Here is a 23276-nt window from a genome sequence, read left to right on the forward strand (position 1 = left end):
ATGTGGGAGACCTGGATTCAATTCCCGCATTGGGAAGATTTTCCAGAGAAGGACATGGCAACCCACTCCAGTATTCTTGCCTGGAGAATTCCCATGGACAGAGGAGCCTGGTGGGCTATGATCCATGGGGTCGAAAAGAGTTGGGCACGTCTGATCTACTAAGCACATACGGTCATAACACTATGGGAGGGAACATCCCTGGTTCCTGCACCTACTGGGGACACCCAGGCAGTGATTGCATTCCTCCAAGCCTTGGTTCCCTCCTCTTCGGGGCATGACCATCTCTCCTCTGCAGAGCTGCCAGGAGGTCAGAGGCCACGTGGGGCGAGTGTGGCGAGGACTCTTTAGCGTGTTGCCGTATTATGGACTGTTATTCAAATATGGTCAATCATTGTTGACAATCCTGAGGTCTTCCTGTGTATTACTCTTTCAGAAAAGGAAAGGAGGCTGGCCTAAAGGCAAGAAAAGGAAACCCCCGAAGGATCTTGCTGTTCCCCGTGCTCCTACGACAGGGTAAGATGGGGAGATCACCTGACCCACTGTTAAGGTAACATTTTGGGCTCTCCAAATGGCCTGCGCTATGTGCCGAGCCTGGATGGCCTCTGTCCCTTCTCAGCCTTTATCTGTTGTTCAGGACCCTTGATTGTTATGGGGTCTCACACCACAGGGAGCGAGAGAGGGTTGTTTAGTTCTTTAAGCTGGAACAAGGTTCTGATACTCAAAGGAGAGCTGGGCTTGAGTCACAGACAGGAAAGTGGGTGACTGTGGGGCCAGTGTGTCTGGTTTCCCTTCCAGGCTTGTGATACCTGCGGCTCCACGGCCTTGGGTGAGCTAGTGATCATTCATCAAGGCTTAAAGTGCAACCCCCAAGTGTCCTGAGACCTGTCCCTTACCCCCTGGCATCTTGGGCTGCAGAAAAGAGGCCCAAGGACAGTCACTTCCCACTGCTCTGAGGGTCACCTGACTCTTCTGGAAACTTGAGTGTTTTTCTCTTTATCCTCAAGGTTCACACATTTCAAAGGGTGAAGTTCTTTTCTCAGTTTTCCTATAACTCCAGTGCACATGACTTTTGGTCCAAAGGCTGGTCTGTCTCACTCCAACACCTGCAGACTTTCTCCCTCTGCCTTGACACAAATCCCTCGTCAGGCGGGTGGGAGAGCTTGTACCTGGAGCATCTGAGCCACACAGCAACCCCATGAACAGGTGATATTATGTCCATAACACAGAGGGGGAAACTGAGGCTCAAGTAGGCTTGAGTGAGTTGCCCACCCATGCTTCAGCCCTTCCTGTGGGAGGGGGGGGAATCCCTCTTAAGTCTCCCATCAGTCTCTGGATAAGTCAGCCATTCGAGTATTTCCCCATCTTCAAATAGCCCCCATTTCACTGGTTAGAATGAAACATGGGCAAACTCATGACTATTGATTTTCATGAAAACCTAAAAGTGGGAGTCGCTGCAGCAGGCCCCAGGGCCTCCCCTCCAGCAGCAGCTCAGCACTGTTGTGTGTGTCCCGTTCCCGGTGCAGTTACGTGATATTCCTGAACGAACAGAGGAGCCAGCTGAGGAACCAGCACCCCAATCTGCCTTTCCCGGAAATCACGAAGATGCTGGCTGCTCAGTGGGCTCAGCTACCACAAGAGAAAAAGCAAGTAAGTCTTCTTCTGCGTGGAGTGAACAGAGAATTGGGTCTGGCTGTCTGCAGCCTCGATTAGGGGCTGCTCCCCCCGGGCCATCTTTTCATACAGGAGCCAGAGGGAATGTTCCAGAAGGCAGGCATGCAGTGCCTCCTACCTCACCCCTTAAAAGCAATTACTGGTCTCTGTGGCTTTGGCATCCACTGTCTCCCAAACTGTCAGGCAGAATGGTGAATCCATGAAAAATGGCTAAATTGTCCAGTAAGTTTAGGAAATTCTGGAGCAGATCAAGGGAAATAGATTTTTCCCTCTGCAGGGCTTTTTTGGAGCCTTTTGGTATAATTTGATTCACTTCAAATATTTCAGACGAGGTCCATGCTCTCCTGGAATGAGGTGTGGAGGGAGAGATGGAGAACAGCCCGCTAGGGCACGAGAATCTCTGCTACCTCTCGTGAAAGGCTTTCTCAGACTAATCCACCATGGAGCCCCTTATGCACAGAGCTCCTGTTAACCTCCTATGGAAGTATGTTCTGGGGTCACAGAGGAAGCAACACCAAGTTAGAGGATAGAGTCATGCTTTTATCACGCCATTTATGTCCAATGTCAACTTCTGCCACCTTGTCCCCACTACATTCCAGTCACCCTGATCAAGCCATGCCTGCTGTGGCATCACCTCCTACAAGAAGCCCTCCCAAACTCCTTCTAAGTATGTCTGACCCCAAAGCCCATACTTTTCCCAGAATAGCCTGTGGCCTCCAAAGCGTCATTTCTTTGGGTCAAATGCAAAAACTCTGAGATGAGCTTCTTTAACCCCTGCACTTCCAACTTTTTTGCCATGGAAAACCTTTGGTTCAAATGAACTATTACAGAGAAATCCTAATTTGAGAGCATGGTATCAATTAATAGCATCCCTCCCTTTGCTACTCAGATCTGCAACCACTCAGGAAGTAGTTCCAGTAGCCAGTCAGACAGTTGGACAAGACCTGGCCATCACAGTTAGGGCAGGCCCCTGACTCTGGCCAAGAGCAGCCTGGGGCCCTGGCTGTCTCTCTCCATCAGGTCTCAGGGGAGGAGAGAGGAGGGGCTCCATGGAGCATCTCTGGTTCTGGCTCCCAATTTACCCTTCGACAAGCCTCTCCTCCCACCCGGAGGGGAGGGTGATCCTGGAGAGGCCAGCAGGATTCAGCTTCCCGCTTACAGAAGGAAACATCAGGAATGGGGAAGAAATGTTCTCACCACACACCCCCGCTAACATGTAAAAGAGATGAAGGCAAAACCACCGTGGTTAAGTTGGGTGAAGATGGTTAGGGTTAGTCCCCACCTGTCAAGTGGCTTAAGCTGCCAACATTTCAGCCTGAGTGGCTGAGACAAAAATGACAATTGTCTTTGGAATAAGCATGGTAATTACAAAGCATAGGACAGCTCTTATGGGTCAGGGAGGGGCAGAACCTGTGATCCAAGATTTTAGGGAGTCTCTGAGCTACTTGCACGATTTCAGAAATCCTTCCCTCTCTCCCTGCCCCGGCTGCTGTATCTGGAGCTCCTCCAAGTCGTAGTTTGAAAAGCCCTGCTGCAGCATTGCCAGCTGTCTCCTTGGTAGAGTCAAGTCCCTGCAGGAAGGGACAGAGGCCGTGCACCACGTGCCCAGTGGAAAGAGGGTCCAGAAGCCCGAGGAAAGAGGCCATGCTCAGCTCCATACTTTGTTAGGACCAGTTCAACCTGTGTGTGCTGTCACTTCAGTCATGCCCAGCTCTTTGCCACCCTATGGACCATAGCCTGCCAGGCTCCTCTGTGCATGGAATTCCCCAGGCAAGAATATTGGAGTGGGTTGCCATGCCCTCCTTGAGGGGATCTTCTGACCCAGGGATTGAAGCCAAATCTCTTACATCTCCTGCACTGGCAGGTGGGTTCTTTACCACCATGCCACTTGGGAAGCTCCTAGTTCAACACATCAAAGCTTTAAGCTTTTTGCTTAACATGATAATTTATTTCAAATTACCAGGTGCATAAAATAAATAGTCACTGTGAATAATAACTACTTCACAAGCATTCTTAGAGTGAATTTTGGCTACACACACACACACACCAGTCCCTGGGTTACACCAGTTGGTGCCAGCCTCTGTGGCTGAAGGTGAGTCCAAGTCCCTGCTTTCAAGGAGTTCGTAGTCTAGGGGGCCAGGACCCCCAAAGTGGACACATACAATCCATGGTGAGGAGTGTCTGGGACAGAGGTTTCTACCAGGGTCGGGGGGTGGTATCCAGGCGGCATCTAATCCAATGTGGAGGTGCCCGAGCCAACCTGGGGGCATCAGAGAAGGATTCTCCAGGAGGTGAATGTTCTGTGATAGATCTTGAAGGATAAGTAAGATTTGGCCAGGGGAGGAAAGCTGAGACAAGTGTTCCAGATGGAGGGAAAACAATAGTAGATGAGGTAGCCTGGGGCTGGATCTGATTCCCCTCTTTATCACCTATTCTCCACCCAGCACCCTGCAAAAAGTTAAGCCCAGATGTCTTAAGCACTGCCATAATTGAATAGAAGTGTAAGGTCCCACAGTGAGGGTGGGGGCCACTGATAGAGCTACCCTCCCCTGCAGTCATCAGACCACACCAGTTGTGGTGAAAGCCACAGGGAGGCAGGTTCTAGTTGATTGGAAGGAAGACCTTCCGTAGGGTCTGCATCATTCGAACGAGGCGTGAACTTGCTGTTAGGTAGTGAGGTTTCCATCCCTGGAGGTATGCAAGTAGAAGATGAGCGATAGCTTCTTGGTACCATGCTAGAGAGACCAAGGCAAGTTGGACAAGGGGACGCCACCGGTCCCCTCCAGATGAGGGGAGTCTCACAGGATCTCTGTGCTCCTTGTTCCAGAGGTATGTCTGTGAGGCGGATGAAGACAAGCAGCGCTACATCCGCGAGCTGCAGGCCTACCAGAACTCTGAGGCTTACCGAGCCTTCCTGCGGAGGCAGACCGAGCTCAAGGTGCAGGCGCTGTGCGGTGAGTGAGCTTGGCCAGGGTGGGCTGCAGTGGCTGTCTCCCAGGCTCGGGGCTGTGAGATGGATGTTCTGCTGCAGATGGAGGTTTGGAGAGCCCTCTGGGTTAGTCCCAGCCTCTGTCAACATACACATCCTTATGTATTTGGGGTATTAACCCCTTGGGAGATGTACGGTTTGTAGGTGTCTTCTCCCATTTCGTAGGTTGCCTTTTCACTGGAGTGTGCAGCGCAGAAGCCTTTTAGTTTGATACAGTCCTAACTTGTTTGTGTTTTGCTTTTGTCGCTGTGCTTTTGGTGTGCTATCCAAAACACCATTGCCAAGACTGGTGTCTAGGAGCTTTTTCCTGACGTTTCCTTCTAGGAGCTTTTTTTCAGCTTCAGGTCTTACATTTAAGTCTTTAATCCATTTCATTTTTGTGTGTGGTGTAAGATGTGTCCAGTTTCATTCTTTTGCATGTGGTTATCCAGTTTTCCCAGCATCATTTATTGAAGAGACTGTCCTTTCCCCATTGTGTATTGGATTTGCTGAGAGTAGATCATAAGTACCCACTCAGGAAACACAGGTTTGATCCCTGGATCAGGAAGATCCCCTGCAGGAGGAAATGGCAACCCACCCCAGTATTCTTGCCTGGAGAATTCCATGGACAGGGGAGCCTGGTGGGCTACAGCCCATGGGGTCACAGAAGAGCCTTAGTGACTAAACAACAAGATCACAGGTGCTCTCACCACAGATACAGAAAAGAAGACTATGTAAGATGAAGGGTGTGTTAATTAACTTGATTGTGGTAAGGTATACTATATCCAGTCATCTGCTTTGAACACTTGAAGTATAGACATTTTTAAATTTGTCAATTACACCCGAGCAAACCTGGGGGAGGGGAAGGAGCCATGCCCCCACACAAAGCAGCTGGCATCATCCCTTTGTGGCTTTTTCTGGGGGGGTTGAGACACCTTGTACCTAATTACGGAGGAGGCACCCCACTCCCTCCTCCTCCTGGGGAATGTCAGAGTGATGCTGGGCCAGTGATTCCATTTTAATCCTCAGGAGGAGGAAAGGAACCCACAGTTACGAAACTCAGTTATGCCAAGTGCCCTGGATCACCCCGAGGCCTTTTAAAATGCAGGTTCTGACCCAGCAGGTCTGGAGTCTGCATTTCCAACACACGCCTGATTCAGTCCATGCTGCTGGTGAAGGGACTCAGCCTGGCCCAGCCTGAGTCACGCCTGATGTACCAGGAAGTAAGACACTGAACGCCCCTAAACCAGCGCACGCAAGAAGGGCAACAATGGCGGGTAAAGACCTCAAGTCGCCCCTGCCCGCCTTGCTGGAGTGTGTCCCATGCGCCCCCTAGAGGCTCCTGGTGGGACTGCGCCCTGTTGACTGGGCCTCGGCTCAGCGAGCGCCAGCCCCACCCCACCCCTGCACGACTGGTTTTCCCCTCTCCCCTGACCCACTTCCCCTCTCCTCTACCAGCATTTCTTGGGATCACTGTGCAAAAAAAAAAAAAAAAAAAAAAAAAATGCTTGCACCAAAATCCTTGTAGTGTGCCTCTGAGGGGTGCAGGCCTAAGGCAGAGACAGGAACTCCACCCTACTTGTGGCACGTTCCCCACCAAGCGGCCCATGACCTAGAGCAGCACTGGGCATTCTCACCAGGGCTCATCACTGTCCCTCCTAAGGGTTCTTCCTGCATTCCCCATTCTAGGGGCTGACCGACATCCCAACAGAACCTGTCAGTTCTCCACTTTGCTGCTTCTCCTTTCCACCTGAGCCTGGCAGAACACCGTCTCCATAGTGATCAGGTGTGGGCTCAGTGGGCCAAATGCCTGGGGTCAAATTCTGGCTCTGTCACCTTGCCCAAATCATTGAAGCATTCAGGGCCTCAGTTTCCTCATATGGAAAGTGGGGCTGTGATAGGACTTCCCAGGTCCCAGCATCGGGCCTGGTGCTCATTGAGCAGGTTAAACCATTGGAGCTTGGCATATAGTGAGCTCAGCAAATATTCATGCTTTGTACCCTTTGTTCTGGGGCATGAGCCCCCCACCATAGCTTCATCCAGAGCAGGGATCTGTGAACTTCTGTAAAGGACTAGATAGTAAATGCTTTGCTCTTTATGGGTGCCATGGTCTCTGTTGCAACCACTGAACTCTATGGTTGTAGCAGGAAAGGAGCCATGGAAAATATGTCAACAAATGGGTGAGACTGTGTGCCAATAAAACTTTATTTACAAAAACAAGCAGAGGGCCGGGTTGGTCCACAGACAGTTCCACTCTGGTCCATTGTACTTCTTGGGTTTCCACTTAATATGTGTTTTCAGTGAAGCACCTCCAGATAAAAATAATCCTCTAAAAACTACTGGTCTAGCTTATAATTGGCATTAACAAAGTGGGGTGTTGGATGGTTCCAAGGGAATTGTGAAACCTCTGGTCCTCATGTGCAAAGTTAAGCAGATCATGCCCTGAGACCTCTAGCTAAGGATCCCCAGAGGGCAGTTGTCATTCTCTGTTCATGTATTTCTCCCTAAAAATGCCATTTGTCAGACTTAGCAGAGAACACCTCATCTTGTTTCATTCTTCAGCCATGTTGGTCTCCTATTGCCTTCTTATTTTTGTGGTTATTTGTAGATTGTCATCACATGACTAGTTGCCATGTTACAAGGAAAGGCTACTCCAAGAGAACTTGGTTTTTAAACAAGATGTATTTCTACCTTATTGCAAACATAGTATATTTTAAAAGTTTCCTATATAAAAATTTAATAATTATAATGAACAATTTTTTAAAAGACCGCCTAGATTCTGCCATGCTAATAAAAAATGAATTGTTTATATTTCTCCTTGTTTCTCTTTAATCTTCATTTCATACCTGGCTGGCTGTTTATTATAAATTGAAATCAGAGGTATCTGGTGTTTCTTCTTGGTTTATAATAAGGTATTTTAAGACCTCTTTTTAAAAAAAAAATTTTACACATTTTCCCTGAGGTTTTTAATTAATTGATTCTTAATTGAAGGATAATTTCTTTACAATATTGTATTGGTTTCTGCCATGTATCAACATGAATCAGCCAGAAATTGAGCAACTGAAGTCAAGTACTGATCCTCCAGCAGGAAACATGGAGACCTCTTAGGATAAGTGTTTTCATCCTCAGAAGGCACCTCTGACCCTTGAATTGATTCTCTCCCAACATGGCTGAGGCCTATTCTGACACAGATGTTTTGTAAAATGATGCTATTTGTTTTTCTATCAGGAACAGGTGTGCCAGGACGTGAATTTGAGGGCAAGGGCCTTGACTTCTCGGCAGTTGATGTAAGTACTGGGGGAGTGTGGTTTTAAACTAATCAGCCTCATTTGGTGTGGGCCTCCGAGAAACAGTGCCTCCCAAAGGAGATCTGAATTCTAATTCCTGCGGCCTGTGAATGTTACCTTATATAGGTAAAACTGGGTAGGTCCTTGAAGTTGTGATTAAGTTAAGGATCTTAAGAGAGGGGTATTATGCAGAGGATGAGAGGGTTAGATAGCATCACCGACTCAATGGACATGAATTTGAGCAAACTCCGGGAGATAGTGAAGGACAGGGAAGCCTAGCATGGGGTCGCAAAGGGTTGGATATGACTTAGCGACTGAATGACAATTATGTGGTCATAAGTGTCCTTACAAGAAGGAGATGGAGGGAGATTTGACACCAAAGAGGAGGAGGCCACATGACCACTGGCAGAGATTGGAGTGATGTGGCCCCAAGCTAAGGAAGGCATCAACCACCCCAGAGGCTGGAAGAGGTAAGAACAGCTTCTCCCAGAACCTCCAGAGGGAACTAGGCCCTGCCCACATCATAATGTTGTACTAGTCAGGTTGATTTCAGACTGCTGGCCTCTGGAACTGTGAGAGTGAACTTCTGTTATTCTAAGCCACTCAGCTGGTGGTACTTGGTTATGGCAGCCCAGGAAACAAAACTTCTGGGCACAGGGGTTCAAGCATCGCTGGAGTGTGGCTCACACATCAGTCCCTTATGGAGGCCTTTCTTTGAGGTTCCTTGGACAAGTATGTATGAAGCCCAGCTCAGTGGGAGGCAGGGCAGCAGACTCAGGACGCAGATGTGGATGAAGCACGGCCCCACGACTCCGGTCCAGGGCGAACTGGCAAGTGTGCAACACGTGACACTAGGATCTGCTGTGATCGGGATGCGTGCACAACGAGAGGGACCCCGCCCGAGGCTGTCTGGGCCAGTCTCAGGGCAGGTGATTCTGAGATGATGCTCATGAAGAGGAAATGGGAAATTCCTGGAGAAAATACTGGCCAGATGGAAATGAAGCAAAGAGGGAGCTCTAGGCTAGGGAACAGGACGTGCAGAGGCCTGGGGATAGGAAGCAGCTCAGGGCATGTGGGGAACCGTGAACAGTTCTGGATGCCTGGAGCAGACAGTGTGCGTATAGGGTCAAGGACTGGGCGGTGGGGACCTGGGTTGTCAGATGTCCAAGCTAAGATATAATTCATAGGTGCTTCCCCTTTGAGTTTTGAGTAATGATGAGATAGATATTTAACAAATGAAGAACAACTGAAAGTAAATCTTAAGGGGCCAGACAGATGCATTTATGGGGCTTCCCAGGTAGCACTGTGGTAAAGAACCCGCCTGCCAATGCAGAAGACCCAAGAGATGTGGGTTCCATCCCTGGGTCAGGAAGATCCCCTGGAATAGGAACTGACAACCCACTCCAGTATTCTTGCCTGGAAAATTCCTTGGACAGGGGAGCCTGGTGGGCTACAGTCCATGGGGTCACAAACAGTCAGACTGAGTGACTGAGCACAGACACACACAAATGAGTTTATATCGAAACTTTCTAGAAGGCTCCCCAAGAAGCTCTTGCCTACAGTGAGTAGAAATGGGATGTTGGATACCTTTGACTTTTTATGCATCCCTTTTCTATTACTTTCAATGTGCATTCATAATAACTTTAAACATTGTTTTAAGTATAACATTCTTTATCATTAGAAGATAATTCGAGACTCAGAGGGCGAAGGACTTCCTGAGTTAATTGTCCACCTGGAAAGGCCAGCCCCTCTATGACCCAGGCTGGAACCTCTATGGCAGGAGCCACGTGAGTGGAGTTTACCTCCCCCGCCCAGCAGCCCCTCCGCCATCCAGCTACACCCCCACCAGCCCAACCATCCTCTCCCTGGAGCCCGCACTGGCTCCTAGTGCCTGCCGTGACTTGGCCTCCATCTCCCTGCTGGGCTCACATCACTACCATTTTCCCCACCCGCCATGGATGAATGCCAGCAGGGACCATGCTGTTCCAGAACCTCATTTTTTTCCCCTACCCACCCTATAACCTTAGTCCAGCACCTGGTAGTCTGAGGCTGGCCTTCGTCATACCTTATGTAGCTTAAAGCTTGATTATGAGGGGATGTTAAGAGCTGACACTTCAGGCCTTTGCTAGGACCCATCTCTTGTCAGATCTTGGCAAGTTTTTATATCTCTGAATTAATACATGTAATCAAATATGTATACCTCTTTTAAAATTATTTTTCTGTTAAAAATAATACATGTGCCTGGTTTTAAAAATGCAAACAGTGCACAGAGGTTTACAGTACAAGGTGGGTTTCTGCTCAGCCAGAGACCCAGTCCCTCCCTCACCCACCCTGTCCTTGCATCCCCAGGTGTCCACTATGGTCAGTTTCTGGTGCATCTTCCAGAGGTAGCCCATGGATAGGCAAGCACCTACAGGTTGGTGCATATGTGTTTTGATAAAAAGACACATCTTTGTCATTTAGCCATTTAGAGTTTGTTCAGGATTGCGACGTAAACTGAACATATGAAAAACTCAGAATTGGTCGTGGACTCAGATAATACCACTGTCTCACTAATCGATGAACCCAAGGTAGGCAAGATGCGTGCAGGGAAGCTGGAAGAAAATTCAAGGAACTGTCGGAACTGCAGACGTACTCTGTTCACTCATGGCTGATGCAGCAGCAAGGGATGTTCCGGGTGGTGCTTATATAAGTATACAGGAACAAAGGCGGCACGTGGCTAAGCAATTACATCATGATGTATGTGCACAGTGCTATCGATGATCTCAGCCATTACATAACCATGCAGTCATTGTTTATAGGATGTAGGCTGAGAGGGAAAGGACATAGGGCCAGAAAGCCTGACCACCACTGTCGTGGCTAATTGCTAGCCCTCTATAACCGCCAATTCTCAAACACTCCTTGTTGTACCCACTTTGCCACATTCCTAATATTCTCTCTCCCACCCAATGACACAGACCTTGGGATGAATTGAAATTCTCAGTTGTGCTCAGAAAAGCCCCAAACCAGCCGGTGATTTCACAGGTGGAAAAGGGACTAGCTGGACCCGGCTGGACCCACCTGAAGCCCATCTGCCACTTTAAGCTAATTTTATGTTCAAAGAGGGGGCTTCCCTAGTGACTCAGATGATAAAGAGTCTTCCTGCAGTGTAGGAGACCTGGATTCAATCCCTGGGTTGGGAAGATCCCCTGGGAAGGGATTGGCAATGCACTCCAGTATTCTTGCCTGGAGAATCCCATGGACAGAGGAACCTGGCGGGCTACAGTCCACAGGGTCGCAAACAGTCAGACATAACTGAGTGACTAACACTTTAACACTTATGTTTGGAGAAGGCAGGATCCCTGTGCCTCCCCCCTGCTCACCAGGAACTCTCTCTGTCCACAGGGCGATGAGAACGATGACCTGTACTGTCGGACCTGCAGGCAGTTCTTCAGTTCGCTGCATAACAAGAGGGAGCACCTGCTGGGGAAGCCCCACCTGCAGAACCTCACAGGTAACCAGCTCAGCTGTTGTTTAGTCGCTCAGTCGTGTCCGACTCTTTGCCACCCCGTGGACTGTAGCCCACCAGGCTCCTCTGTCCATGAGATTTCCCAGACAAGAATACTGGAGTGGGTAGCCATTTCTTTGACCACCTGATGCCAATACTTTGGCCACCTGATGCGAAGAGTTGACTCATTGGAAAAGACCCTGATGCTGGGAAAGATTGAGGGCAGGAGGAGAAGGGGACGACAGAGGATGAGATGGTTGGATGCCATCACCGACTCAATGGACATGGGCTTGAGTAAGCTCCAGGAGTTGGTGATGGACAGCGAAGCCTGGCGTGCTGCTGTCCATGGGGTCGCAGAGTCAGACGTGACTGAATGACCGAACTGAACTGAACTGAAGCCGTTTCCTTCTCCAGGGGCTCTTCCCAACCCAGGGATCAAACCCACATCTGCACTGGCAGGTGGATTCTTTACCACTGAGCCACTAGGGAAGCTCAACCAGCTTAATGCGGCAAGGCAAACCTTGACTCCATCTATGCTAGGAGTTCACCAACCCACAACCCAGAGACTCCTTGTCATTTAAATTTAATTTTAAGGCAGGGTCTATTCAAACACTCTTAATGCTAGGTGGGTGTGTGGGAGGGGAGTGGGTCTTCCAAGGAAGTGCAGATAGACTTGCCTCTTAATTGACAAGGGCCCTCCTGCTCTGGCCGTGCCCCGCAGGGGCCTTAGAACCTCCTGGAGCCCCGCGTTCCCCTTGACGGCTCCCAGACCTTGCTGCCGCCCTGTGTGGCCTCCAAGCCTGAGCACAACATCCTCTCTGCCTGGAGCACTCAGCCTGTCCCTGCAAGGCTCGCCTCTCCCCTTGACCTTTGTCTTGTTTAGCTGACCTCTTCCCCAGGAGGCCGCGTCTGCCTACAATACTGGAGATCCAGGTTAAATCCCTGGGTCAGGAAGATCCCCTGGAGAAGGAAATGGCAACCCACTCCAATATTCTTGCCTGGAAAATCCCATGGGCGGAGGAGCCTGGTGGGCTACAGACCATGGGGTCTCAAAGAGTCGGACACAACTGAGCGACTTCACTTTCCCCAGGAGGCCAGCCCTGGCCTTGCTGCACACCTCCCGCCCCTCCCTGGGTCCCTCTCCAGCTTTCTCTCCCTCCCTGATTCCATCATCTCCTATCAGCCTCTTTCATCTGTCCATCTTTGTTATTGTTTGCTGTCTCCCACCAGCATACAAGCCCCTCATGTTTGGGGATTTATTGCCCGTTTTAATCACTGCATTATCCCCTGGATCTACAGGCTTGCCTGACACTCATAGCCAGTACTCACTGTGTATCTGTAGAGGCATGAATGAATGAATATGTTCAACAAATAACTCCTGGGTACTTATTCCCTCCTGGCACTGAGCCAGGTGCTAGGGACACAGAAAGAATAAGGCAGAGCTCTGTCCCAAAGAAACTAAAGTATTAAAACGTCTTGCACTGAAGTGAAAGGAGACTCACAGAAGACAGAGACCCTGCAATGGTTGGAACTACGTGAAGTCAGAGGTGTGCTCTGGACTAGGGAAGATCCTCAACCATCATGTCAGGTGCAGGACTAGGGGGTGAATCTTTTCCCACCTATTCTTTAACGTTGTTAAAACAGAAATAGATCTGACTTAAGCCTCTTTTCTGCACCCTGCTTGCTGAGTGGCCTGGGGCCAATCACTTAACCTCTCTCTGCTTCCACCACTGCATCTGTAACATAAGGATGAACTGCTCGCCTCACAGGGCTCTTGTGAGGATGGACATCAGAGCCTGAGCCCACTTCATGCCGCTGAGATGCCGCCTCCCCTAGGAAGGTTGTTCCTGGTCCCAAACTTGGGGGAAGGGGTGCTCCTGAGCCTCCAGCATGTACCCTTTGGTTAGAAATTATCTTCCTCTTCTACTGTTCCATCACCCTGTACACACGTGTGCACATGCATGCAGACACACAAGACACGCTTACACACAGACATGCTGACACACACAGACACACCCACATAGACACACACACACGTCTGCTGTCCTGGAAGGAGGGAGCCATGTGGTTTAGGACATATCTCTTGCTCATAGTAGATTCTCGATAGACATTTGATGAAGGAATGCACAGATCTACAGGAGGCTGACCTTCATCTGGGGTTTGTAAGGCAATAAACTATCTTCAGTAATGTCTTGTTGAAGGTGAATAATGGCAGTGAAGGTGAAAATGCATCTCAGTACTTGTAATTGAGTATAATGCGTGAGCTCAGACACCTAGAGTTATGCCGTGTAAATTACCCGCTGGAGAGGATTACGGCTCGTTTCAAAATCAATAAAATCATGTGCTGGGAGACGTGAGGCTGTAGATACATGTGGCTCTGATTCCGTGTGACTCTCCGAGGACCTCTCAAGTTATTTAAAGGGAAACAGACATGGGCACACTTCGCTTAGGGTTCCCTCTAAACAGCCTGCAAGTTTTATGTTAACAGTCAAGCTCTCGAGAGCGTTTCCACATCTGCCTTTACTGCTGTGATATTGCTGGAAATCAGGGTCTCGGGCAGCTGCACTGTCTGAGTCTCAGTGCTGATGGGAGGGGGCATGAGCCATGAGTCCCTTTGGAGCTGGATCTCACGTGGTTCACGGTGCCCTTCGAGGCGAGTGTAAGCCCAGGAATCGCCTGCTCCAGCCCTAGAAGAGGCTGTCTCCTCCCCAGCTCTCTCTTTCCTCTCACCAAAACCAAGGCGTGGCACAGATGGGAAGCCAGGGCCCAGAGCTCATTGTTTTAACTGTGTTACTGGGATCTTATTCACACACCATAAAACGCACCCACTGAGAGTGGTTTTCCGTATATTCCCAGATATGTGCAACCACTTTAGAACATTTCCATCAGCCCAGACAGCACCGTACCCGTGAGCAGTCACGCCCCATTTCTGGGCAACCACTAGGGTGCCTTCTGCCTCCACAGGGGGCTCTGGAGGTTTAATTCTTGCTGTCTCCTTTCTGTGATGACAGTAGGCATCCCTGCCTTTCTGATATCTTAGATGGGCAGAGCCATGTCACCACAAATGACCTGAGTTTGCAGCCCTCCTCTGCCACTTACTGCCTTTATCACCTTGGTTGAATTTTCTACCCACTGCCTTCTCTTTTTCAAGTGCAAAATTGGGAATAATGATAATACTACTGACCTCAAGGGGCTGCTATAAGGAAACAGGATAATTCTGTGATGCTCGGCACACTCTGGGGTCTACTATTATTATTATGAGCTTGGGGGCTGTAGCGGATGAGCGGAGCAGTTCCCTACCCCACTTACCTCCCAGGAATCTCACACTGCTAATGGTCCCCAAAGTTCTGTTCTCTGCAGTCTCCTTGTCTCTCCCCTCAAGCTGCCCTTCTCTAGGAATGGTTTTTCCCCCCTCTGTGCACCTGGTCTCCCTCCTGTTCACCCTCCAAAGTCCTAACAAAAAGGTGAATAATAGCAAGTTTTGGAGAAGATGGGGAGGAATTGTAGCCCTGATTCACTGCCGGTGGGAATGTCAAGTGGGGCAGCCACTTCGGAATGTAGTCTGACAGTTCCTCAAAAGGCTAAGCATAAAGTTACTATTGAGTTGGTGAAAAAGTTTGTTCAGTTTTTTCCATAAGATGTTACTGAAAAACCCGAATGAACTTTTGGCCCACCCAATATAGGATCCAGCAATTCCACTCCTAGGTATGTACCTAAGAGAGCTGAAAATGTATGTTCACACAACACTATGAATGCGCGTAACAACATTGTTCATAGTAGCCCCAAGGTGGAAGCAATCCAAACATCCATCAACTGATGAATGAATAAACAAAATGTGGTCCCTCCGTGCAGTGGAATATTATTCAGCCATGAAAAGGAGTGAGATACTGATTTGTGCTGTAACATAGATGTTCTTTGAAAACATGGTAAGTTAAAAATCCAGTCACAAAGGACCACATATTGTAGGATTTCCTGTATATGAAATGTCCAGTATATGGAAATTTGTAGAGACAGAAAACAGACAAATGGCTGCTTAGGGTTGGGGCTTCCCAGGTGATGCTAGAGGTAAAGAACCTGCCTGCCTAATGGAAGGAGACATAAGAGATGCGGATTTGATTCCTGGGTTGGGAAGATCCCCTAGAGGAAGGCATGGCAACCCACTCCAGTATTCTTGCCTGGAAAATTCCATGGACAGAGGAGCCTGGTGGGCTACAGTCCATAGGGTCACAAAGAGTCAGACATGACTGAAGTGACTTAGCACATATGCACAGTGTTGAGAGAGTGGTGGGGGATGGGAGGTAATGGCTGAAAGGAACCAAGATTTTCTTGGGGTGGTGATGAATATATTTTAAAAATGATTGTTGTGGTGATTGCACATATATACTAAATATACTAAATATTTTAGAGTATACTAAAAACCATTGAACTATATCCTTTTAATGGGTAAATTGTATTGTATGTGAATTAGATCTCAAAATTGTTTAGAAAAAAGATACCAATCTCAGCCAAGGAACCCCTCCTCCAGGAAGTCTGCCCGCTGGCCTCCACTCAGCACCAGTCCCAGTGCATTCTTCTTTTACATCTGGGGACCTGGCACAGGGAGGGGGGTTCGGAACGGACAGGCTTGCCCACATCTGGAGAGAGGGCCGGGTCCAGAAGAGCCACTCATCTTGTACTCAGGGGCTGACCTTTGACATGGGGTTTCTTTGCTTTTTAAGGGGAATTTGAAAAAGACTCTGCTGAGTGCTTGAAGCATCTGGAGCTTCTGGAGGGAGAAGAAGGACAGAATTTGAACAAAGGGGACCCAGAGGAGGAAGCCGAGTATCCTGACCCGCTTCTTCTCGGAGGCCTGATTCCTGAGAAGGGTTTTGCTTCATTTGACTTGTGTTTCTTGCAAGAGTTCATTTTTAAGCTTCTGCAAAGTGAGTAGTCAAGTTCCACCACTCGCTAGTAACTTTGGTGACTGAGGGTTTTATAATCGTAGGAAGAACAGCCTACCTAATAGGTTATATTATAATATTAAGTGGGAAAAATAAAAGGTTGGTATTAACATTAGGAGAATAGCAATAAATAAAGATAATCAGATGGGAAATAACTGAGGGCTTCCAATGAGCCAGGTACAGGTCAGAAGTTTATAATAATTACCTTTTAATTGTCATAAAGGTACTGTGAGGTCGGTTATTGTATCCCCTCCTTTTAAAGATAAGAAAAGTGTGCACAGAGAGGTTGAGTAACTTGTGCGTGGTTGCACAGATAGTGAGCTGAGATTTAAATCCAAGTCCTTGGGTTCCAAGACCCATGTTCTTCATAACTTCCTTATGATCTCAACTATATAAAACTACGCATGCGTGAATCCATGCAAATGTTAACAGTGGTTATCTCTGGCAGGCAAGAGGAGGGTGTTTTTCTTCATTCCTTTTTGTATTTGCCACATTTCCTCCAATGGATAGATGTCCTTTCTGTTATCAAGGGACAAGATTAACTCAATTTAAAAGGGTTTTGACGTCACCTGCACATATTAGGGTCCCAAATGTTGCCCATGTGAGGTGTGGTTCAAAGAAAAGGGGAAGTTTTGGATGGAAAGGAACAGATAAAGTCGGTCTTCTCTCCGCCTTCCTCCCAGTCAGAGAATCTGAGCTCAGAGAGCTGAGGAAGACTCTAGAAAGAGCGCAAGCGGAGCAGGAGGCCCTGCAGAGGCAGCTGCTGGAGGTCCAGGTGAGGCGCCTCGGAGGGAAGCAGCCAGTCCCCATCTCTGCAGCCCGCTGCTCAGCTCGGCCCGGCCTGGTGGGCCAGGAAGCTGGAGAGGAAGACCACGTGGTCCGATTAAAAGAACACATCGAAAGCCACGGTGCCGCTTCCCTCCGCACGGTTCCTGCTAGAGCACACTTGTTGCGTATTTTTGTAAAATACGGAGTGTCTGTCTGTAACATACAGAGTATTTCCGAGGTGCAGAAATCATGCCGTGGGCCTTCTTGTGCTGCCTGCTGGCTTCACTCAAGGCTCCGTGGCCATCCACGCTGCCCCGTGGCATCTGGCCTGCTATTTCTGCATGTCCCTGGCCCGCTGCCCATGTTGGGCCCCCTGGTTTGCCACACTCCTTTGAGTGTAGTTATTAAAGAACAGTGAGTGTTTAAAACAAAAAAATAAGAGGGAACACCCCAGTTATTGTGCAATGGCCCATCTGACGCAGGTCCCTGGCTGTCAGCCCAGCCAGGGCCCCTGGCTCAGCAGCCTGGCCGGTGGGGAGGGCGTGAACCGTGGGGCTGGGAGGGGGTGTCCCTTACGGTCCGGGCCCTTCTTAGCAGAGCGGCTCGCTGAGCTCCCAGGCCACATCTTAGAGGAGGACAACCACGTCTACCTCGCCAGGGATGTTGAGAGGGGCTGAGGGCCTGGCTCACAGTCATACTTGATCTGCAAATCGTGCCCTCGCCCTGGGGCTGCCCCATCCCGGGGCATCCTGGCTGGGGGCCCTGCAGATGGGAGCCCGAGAAGGCCCGACTTGAAAATCAGGCCCAGCCGTGGGTCTGGGCTCCTCTCCCTGGCCGTGGGGCTGGGGCAGCTCCCTGACCCTCAGGGAGCTCACTCCCCAGGCCTACTTATATAATAGGAGGCAGGGACACCGCCTGGGCAGGCGGGCAGGTGAGATACTGGGAGACATGAAGAGTCCAGCCCCAAGTAGTATTTTTAACAAAGGGGTGGTGCTCTGTCACTGGGACAGCTGTTTATTCCTTGGACTCAGGGAGGGGAGACTGACTATGTTCATGGCTTCTGTGTGTGCCTTACAAGAGCAGCTGCAAGACCCTTTTTGTCTAATTGTTTGCTTATTTGATTACTTATTCACTTGGTGCCTATTTATTTACATGTGGACTTATTTCCTTATAATTATGTACTTATTTATTGGTTCATTTATTTACTTCCTCACTTAGATACATAGTGATGTACTTATTTATTCACTTGCTTATTTACTCATTCATTCAGCTACTCATTCATTCATTCATTCCATTGGAAAGTTTTGGGGCTAGCCATACGAACACCTTGGTGTTCCTTTCAGAACCGACAGCAGCGGCTGGAGGTGGAGCTGGCCGGCCTGAAGACCTACGGGGTCGTCCTGGAGAAGGAGTTTGAGAACCTGAACACGGTCATCATGCTGTCCCACTTCGGCCTGCGAGTAATGGACATGGGTGAGCCCGCCGTCCGGGGCAGACCCTCTCCCCCTCCTCTGGCCTCACACATGCTTCCTCCAGGTCCTCACTGGTCCGTGAAACTGAGGCCCAGAAATTCCTGTCTGTTCACTTAGTCATGCCTGCATTCCTCATTTCTTCACTTAGCCTACGTCTTGCATGGCCAGCATATCCAGTCTTGGTGATGAATGGTGATACTGTCATCCTAAGTCCAGCACCCACTGGGGGTCAGCCCCTGATCTGGGTGCTTCCAGGGGATGAAAATATGGAGAAGTCCTTGGCCTCCAGCTCTAACTGCCTGGACAGACCCTCAGTCACTAGACTGTTGGGGTGCAATGTGTCCCAGAGGAGAGCTGCCCCCCATGGACAAGATGCCGTGGGCACTCAGGGGCAAGGCAGTTCCCTATCTGTGGAAGGTGGGCTTCTAGAAGGACTTGACAGAGGAAGGACCCAAGAGGACAGTTCCAAACTCCTGAGACAAAGAACGGCCCAGAGGTCCACCCGGTGGGGAGAGGTGAGGGAGGGCACAGAGCGTGTTCATGGCTGTATCTCATGCAGGCCTGGTGCCTACACCCTTCTCTGAAGAAAATGCCATGAGTACCACTTCATTATAAATATCTAAACATGACTGTTGGGAGGAACATAAAATGTGAACATCCCTCTTCACTCCCCACACCCCTGCCCATTAGTTTCCCTAGAAGTTTTTACTGTTCACATCTTGCCATGTTCTGTTTATGAATGAGGTGGTGGTGAGTGATGTGTCCTAAGTCACTTCAGTCGTGTCCAGCTCTGCAACCCCATGGACTGTAACCCGCCAGGCTCGTATATCCATGGGGTTCTCCAGGCAAGAATACTGGAGTGGGTTACCATGCCCTCCTCCCGGAGATCTTCCAGACCCAGGGATTGAACCCACGTCTCTTATGTCTCCTGCATTGGCAAGCAGGTTCTTTACCACTAGCACCACCTGGGAAGCCCGAGGTGGTGGTAAAAGTCATTAACAAGGGGGATCTTCTCGGGACATGGCTGCCATGTTGCTATAATGAGGCAAGGGGAAGGGGGCAGTTCCCAGGCACTTACGGGCCCTAGGACAGTGGCTGTGTACCAATCAGTCTGGCAGATTTCAGTACTTTCAGACCTGTTACCACCTCACTGGTGCATTACTGGCTAACCACCAGCACGGTGCTGGCAAGAAACAGCTGGACTTGTTCATTGTCAGCTTATCTGTTTCCTACAAATGGGACGGCACCCCAGCCCCCTGCTAATTCACGCTGAGGTGGGGGACCCCCGGGGTTTCACCATCATGGTGAAGCAGTGACTCCAGAACACACCACATCAGGTACAAGGTGCCTGTTCCATAAATAGCTCCATAATATCCCTGCTCCATAAATAGCTAAGCCTCAAGGTCAAGGGTCCTGGCAATGAGAGGGATGGAACAGGTCCTGCTGCTTCAGGAGCTTGGAGGCCCCTCCCCTTCTTCCTTCCGTTCTCCTCTCCTCCCCATCCTTGCTTGAAAGCATTTGCCTGGCCTGCAGAGTCAGACACCACTGAACAACAACATGTAAGTATCAAAATTCCCATGGAGTCAGGCCGGGGCAGATGCTCTCAAGCAAGGATGGGGAGGAGGGGGGGAGGGAAGGAAGAAGAGAAGGTGCACAGCCACTGTCCAAGGGCCCCTCACTGCCTAGGACCTGCCCCACTCTCCCCGCCCCAATCCAGCAACCTGGCAGCCCTGTCCCAAGAATCAACTAGACAAGTGAGATTTAGGGAGGGAGAGGTGCCAGGTGGTGAGTGCTCCTAAGGGAGAAGGGTTACCCAGGCTCAGGTTCCAGCTGGATGCGGGAAGCAGGTGGGAGGCGCGTGTTCTCTAGTCTTGATAAGCCCATGGGCCCCTATTCTTTCTCCCGCCCTGTGGCCTCTTCCTCACCTTGTGAATCGGATCCTCTTACTGCAATCGTGACACCGGCAACTCTGGGGAACAGAAGAAAGATGCTGCGGGGGTTGGCTAATGTCGAGGTGTGTTCACATGGGTGTCCTTCCCAGGGAAGGCATGCTGGAAGGCATGGCATGTGGTGCCTGTGTAATGTGTATACAGCATACAGTATAACATGAAAGAAGGTCACCTTTCAGACAGCGTTTCTTGATCATTGGGTCCAAATTTGTCAATTCAGCTGGCATCAGGTAATGTCCAGGAAGCAGTTTTGAATGTTCAGCTGCTTCTCTGCTCCTGCAGTTGGGTACTCTCTACTTCCTGAAGTTCCCCTCAACCCACTCAGTTCACTCCATCCTGAGATGTCCTTTGAGCCCAGGGCTCAGTGCTGGGAAGCCAGAAATTCAAGGAGATGTTTTACAATCTCAGAGGGTGACACTGGGGAGTAAATCAGGGCTCATGGTGTGACCTGCTTCCCAGGTGGCCCTGTGGGAAAGAATCCGCCTGCCAGCACAGGAGACATGGGGGGTAGGGGTTTGATCCCTGGGTCAGGATGATCCCCTGGAGAAGGAAGCGGCAACACACTCCAGTGGATTCTTGCTTGGAAAATTCCATGGACAGAGGAGCCTGGCGGGCTAAGTCCACGGGTTCACAAAGAGTCGGACACGACTAAGCAAGCATGCAGCATGATGTGACTCAGCCATCCTATCTGAGCCTGAGCTGTGTGCGTGGGGTACCAGGCAGGCCCTCCTCTCAGGGCCCTCTCTTCCAGGATCCTGTCCCACTTCTCCATCCAGGACACAGTTGTCTCTCCAGGAGCATCTGGGATAAGCAGAGCAGACATGGATTGGGCTCCATCTGAAGAGGCCCTTGGGCTCCACAGCTTTTTCCTGGTAGTAAACTATCTTCTCTCCCTTTCCAACTCTGCAGCATAAAGCAGTGCCCACCTTTCACCAGTGGGGACCCCAGGATGCATCCCGGGCGCACAGAGGTTAGCTTCCAAAGAGCCATCTCCCTTGGTAGAAGAAGGGTGGAGGAATCCTGGGCCCTGAGGATGGGACAGCAAGGATGAGTCAGGAGAGCTGTCTACTCTATTGACCCAGAAGAAAATAAACCATGCGCGTGTGTGTGTTTGCACAACAGACTCAGTCTGTCTTTTTGTCTCGGGCTTGGCAGTGTCTGCCCTGTAAGTACTGCTCCCAAGAACTGTAAGTTGAGTAGCTTTGATCTGGGAAGATGTTGGTGGAGTGTGTGTGCCTCTGCAAGCACAGAAAGTGAGTACCACACACACCTGCTCTTGGAGCCCTCGTGCCGAGCATCCCTGAGCCCATACCCGCCCCTCCCTCTCATGGTGAGTCTCCGTGGTACACGTATGCTTTGGTTTCCTCTACTGAATTATAAGGACACTAGCGCTGCCCATCAACCACAAGGGGTGGGGTGAAGATGAAGTAATACAGCCAGACCCCAGAAGCTGACCTGCAGGCAAGCACGTTGTTTGGGAGGTAACCCCAGGTAGAGGAGTGGGGAAGTGAAACAGGGAGGGGAGGACAGACATGAGGGGGCACATTGTCCAAGCAAGATACTGTGGCTGGGCCCCTGGGGAAATTCTGGGAGCCAGGGTGGGACACACCCCTGGGAGCATCACACTCAGTGGCCTGGGAAATGGGGGTAGTTATCCACCAACTCCCCTCAGACTCTGCTAGAGGATGACTTCTGGGAGGGGTTAATTCCTTTTCCTTCCTGCCTGCTGTGCAGATGACATGGGGAACACAGGAGACCAGAAGAGCCTAGGGCAGGGAAGGCTAAGGTTGGAAGGCTGGCCAGTGTGCCCCTTGGGGTGGCAAGGACAAGGGATGAAATTGGGACCCAACTGTGTTTGTTACAGGGCTGCTGTGGGGCTTTGTAGGCTATTAATCAATATACATCTGCAAAATAGGGGTGAGCATGGTGGTTCCTGCAGACAGAGGTGTAGACGTCAGGGATTAGGTCTGCCTGCCTGCAACAAAGACGTGACCACAATGGCCTCAGCACATAACAGATGGTCCCGGGGTGAGCAGTGGGGGCTAGGACAGCAGTTCTTGTGTGTGCATGCATTGCCCACAAGGTCTCCCCCCAACCTCCAGCATTGCTTCTGTGCTCCAGGCAGGATGGGGGCAAAGGGGGGAGGGTAACAGCTGGCCTGCCTCTTTTTACAAAGAGCTTCCAGAAAGTCCCCATTTCTAGAAGGAATTTCCAGAAAGCAACTTCTATTTGCATCTCAGGGACCAAGGTGACAGCATTTAGTCAAGAGAGCTGCAAGGGAGCCTGGGAAATGTAGTTTTAGCTGAAAACAGGGCTGCCCAGAGCAAAGATGGGTTGGGTTAGTGAGGAAGAAGGGGGTAGAGAAGAATTGGGGGGGGGGGCGGGGACAGAGGGCAGTATCTGCCCCAGTGAACACTGTTTCTAGAGGAGGAAGCCAGCTTGTAACCCTGCAGAGGTCTGTGTGCAGTCTGGCTGGAGTCCTGGCAGAGGATCCCAGCATCTTTCTCTCTGCTCAGCAAACATTGATGGGGTGTCTCTGAGCACTTTTATGGCAGGTGGTCAGCCAGAGTGATGCTGAAGGCCTGCTCTGTACTTGGTTTTTGTACACACTTGATGCTTGGCAACCCACTCCAGTATTCTTGGCTGGGAAATCCTATGGACAGAGAAGCCTGGTGGGCTACAGTCCATGGGGTTGCAAGAGTCAGACACAACCTGACAACTAAGCCACCACCAC

General features: G+C 50.1%; 1 protein-coding gene across 1 annotated transcript; it reads left to right on the forward strand.

Annotated features, from left to right (window-relative positions):
• The first annotated feature begins 274 nt into the window (after positions 1-274).
• LOC136152724 (high mobility group protein 20A-like) lies at positions 275-21612 on the forward strand. Its single transcript, XM_065914118.1, has 10 exons — positions 275-307; positions 434-513; positions 1524-1647; positions 4499-4625; positions 7868-7926; positions 11311-11419; positions 16132-16335; positions 17037-17128; positions 18465-18594; positions 21452-21612. Exons 1-10 carry the CDS (start codon positions 275-277, stop codon positions 21454-21456), a joined length of 963 nt encoding a protein of 320 aa, XP_065770190.1. The 3' UTR covers positions 21457-21612.
• The last annotated feature ends 1664 nt before the right edge of the window (positions 21613-23276 follow it).

This window comes from Muntiacus reevesi, chromosome 22 (genome assembly GCF_963930625.1).
Source record: "Muntiacus reevesi chromosome 22, mMunRee1.1, whole genome shotgun sequence".
Classification (NCBI taxonomy): domain Eukaryota; kingdom Metazoa; phylum Chordata; class Mammalia; order Artiodactyla; family Cervidae; genus Muntiacus; species Muntiacus reevesi.

Bases quoted from the DNA above. Each gene is read 5' to 3' on its own strand.
- LOC136152724 (XM_065914118.1), top strand. From the start codon at position 275: ATGACCATCTCTCCTCTGCAGAGCTGCCAGGAG. The intron at 11,420-16,131 runs GTAACCAGCTCA...TTGCTTTTTAAG, and splicing joins CCACCTGCAGAACCTCACAG to GGGAATTTGAAAAAGACTCT. The intron at 16,336-17,036 runs GTGAGTAGTCAA...CCTTCCTCCCAG, and splicing joins CATTTTTAAGCTTCTGCAAA to TCAGAGAATCTGAGCTCAGA.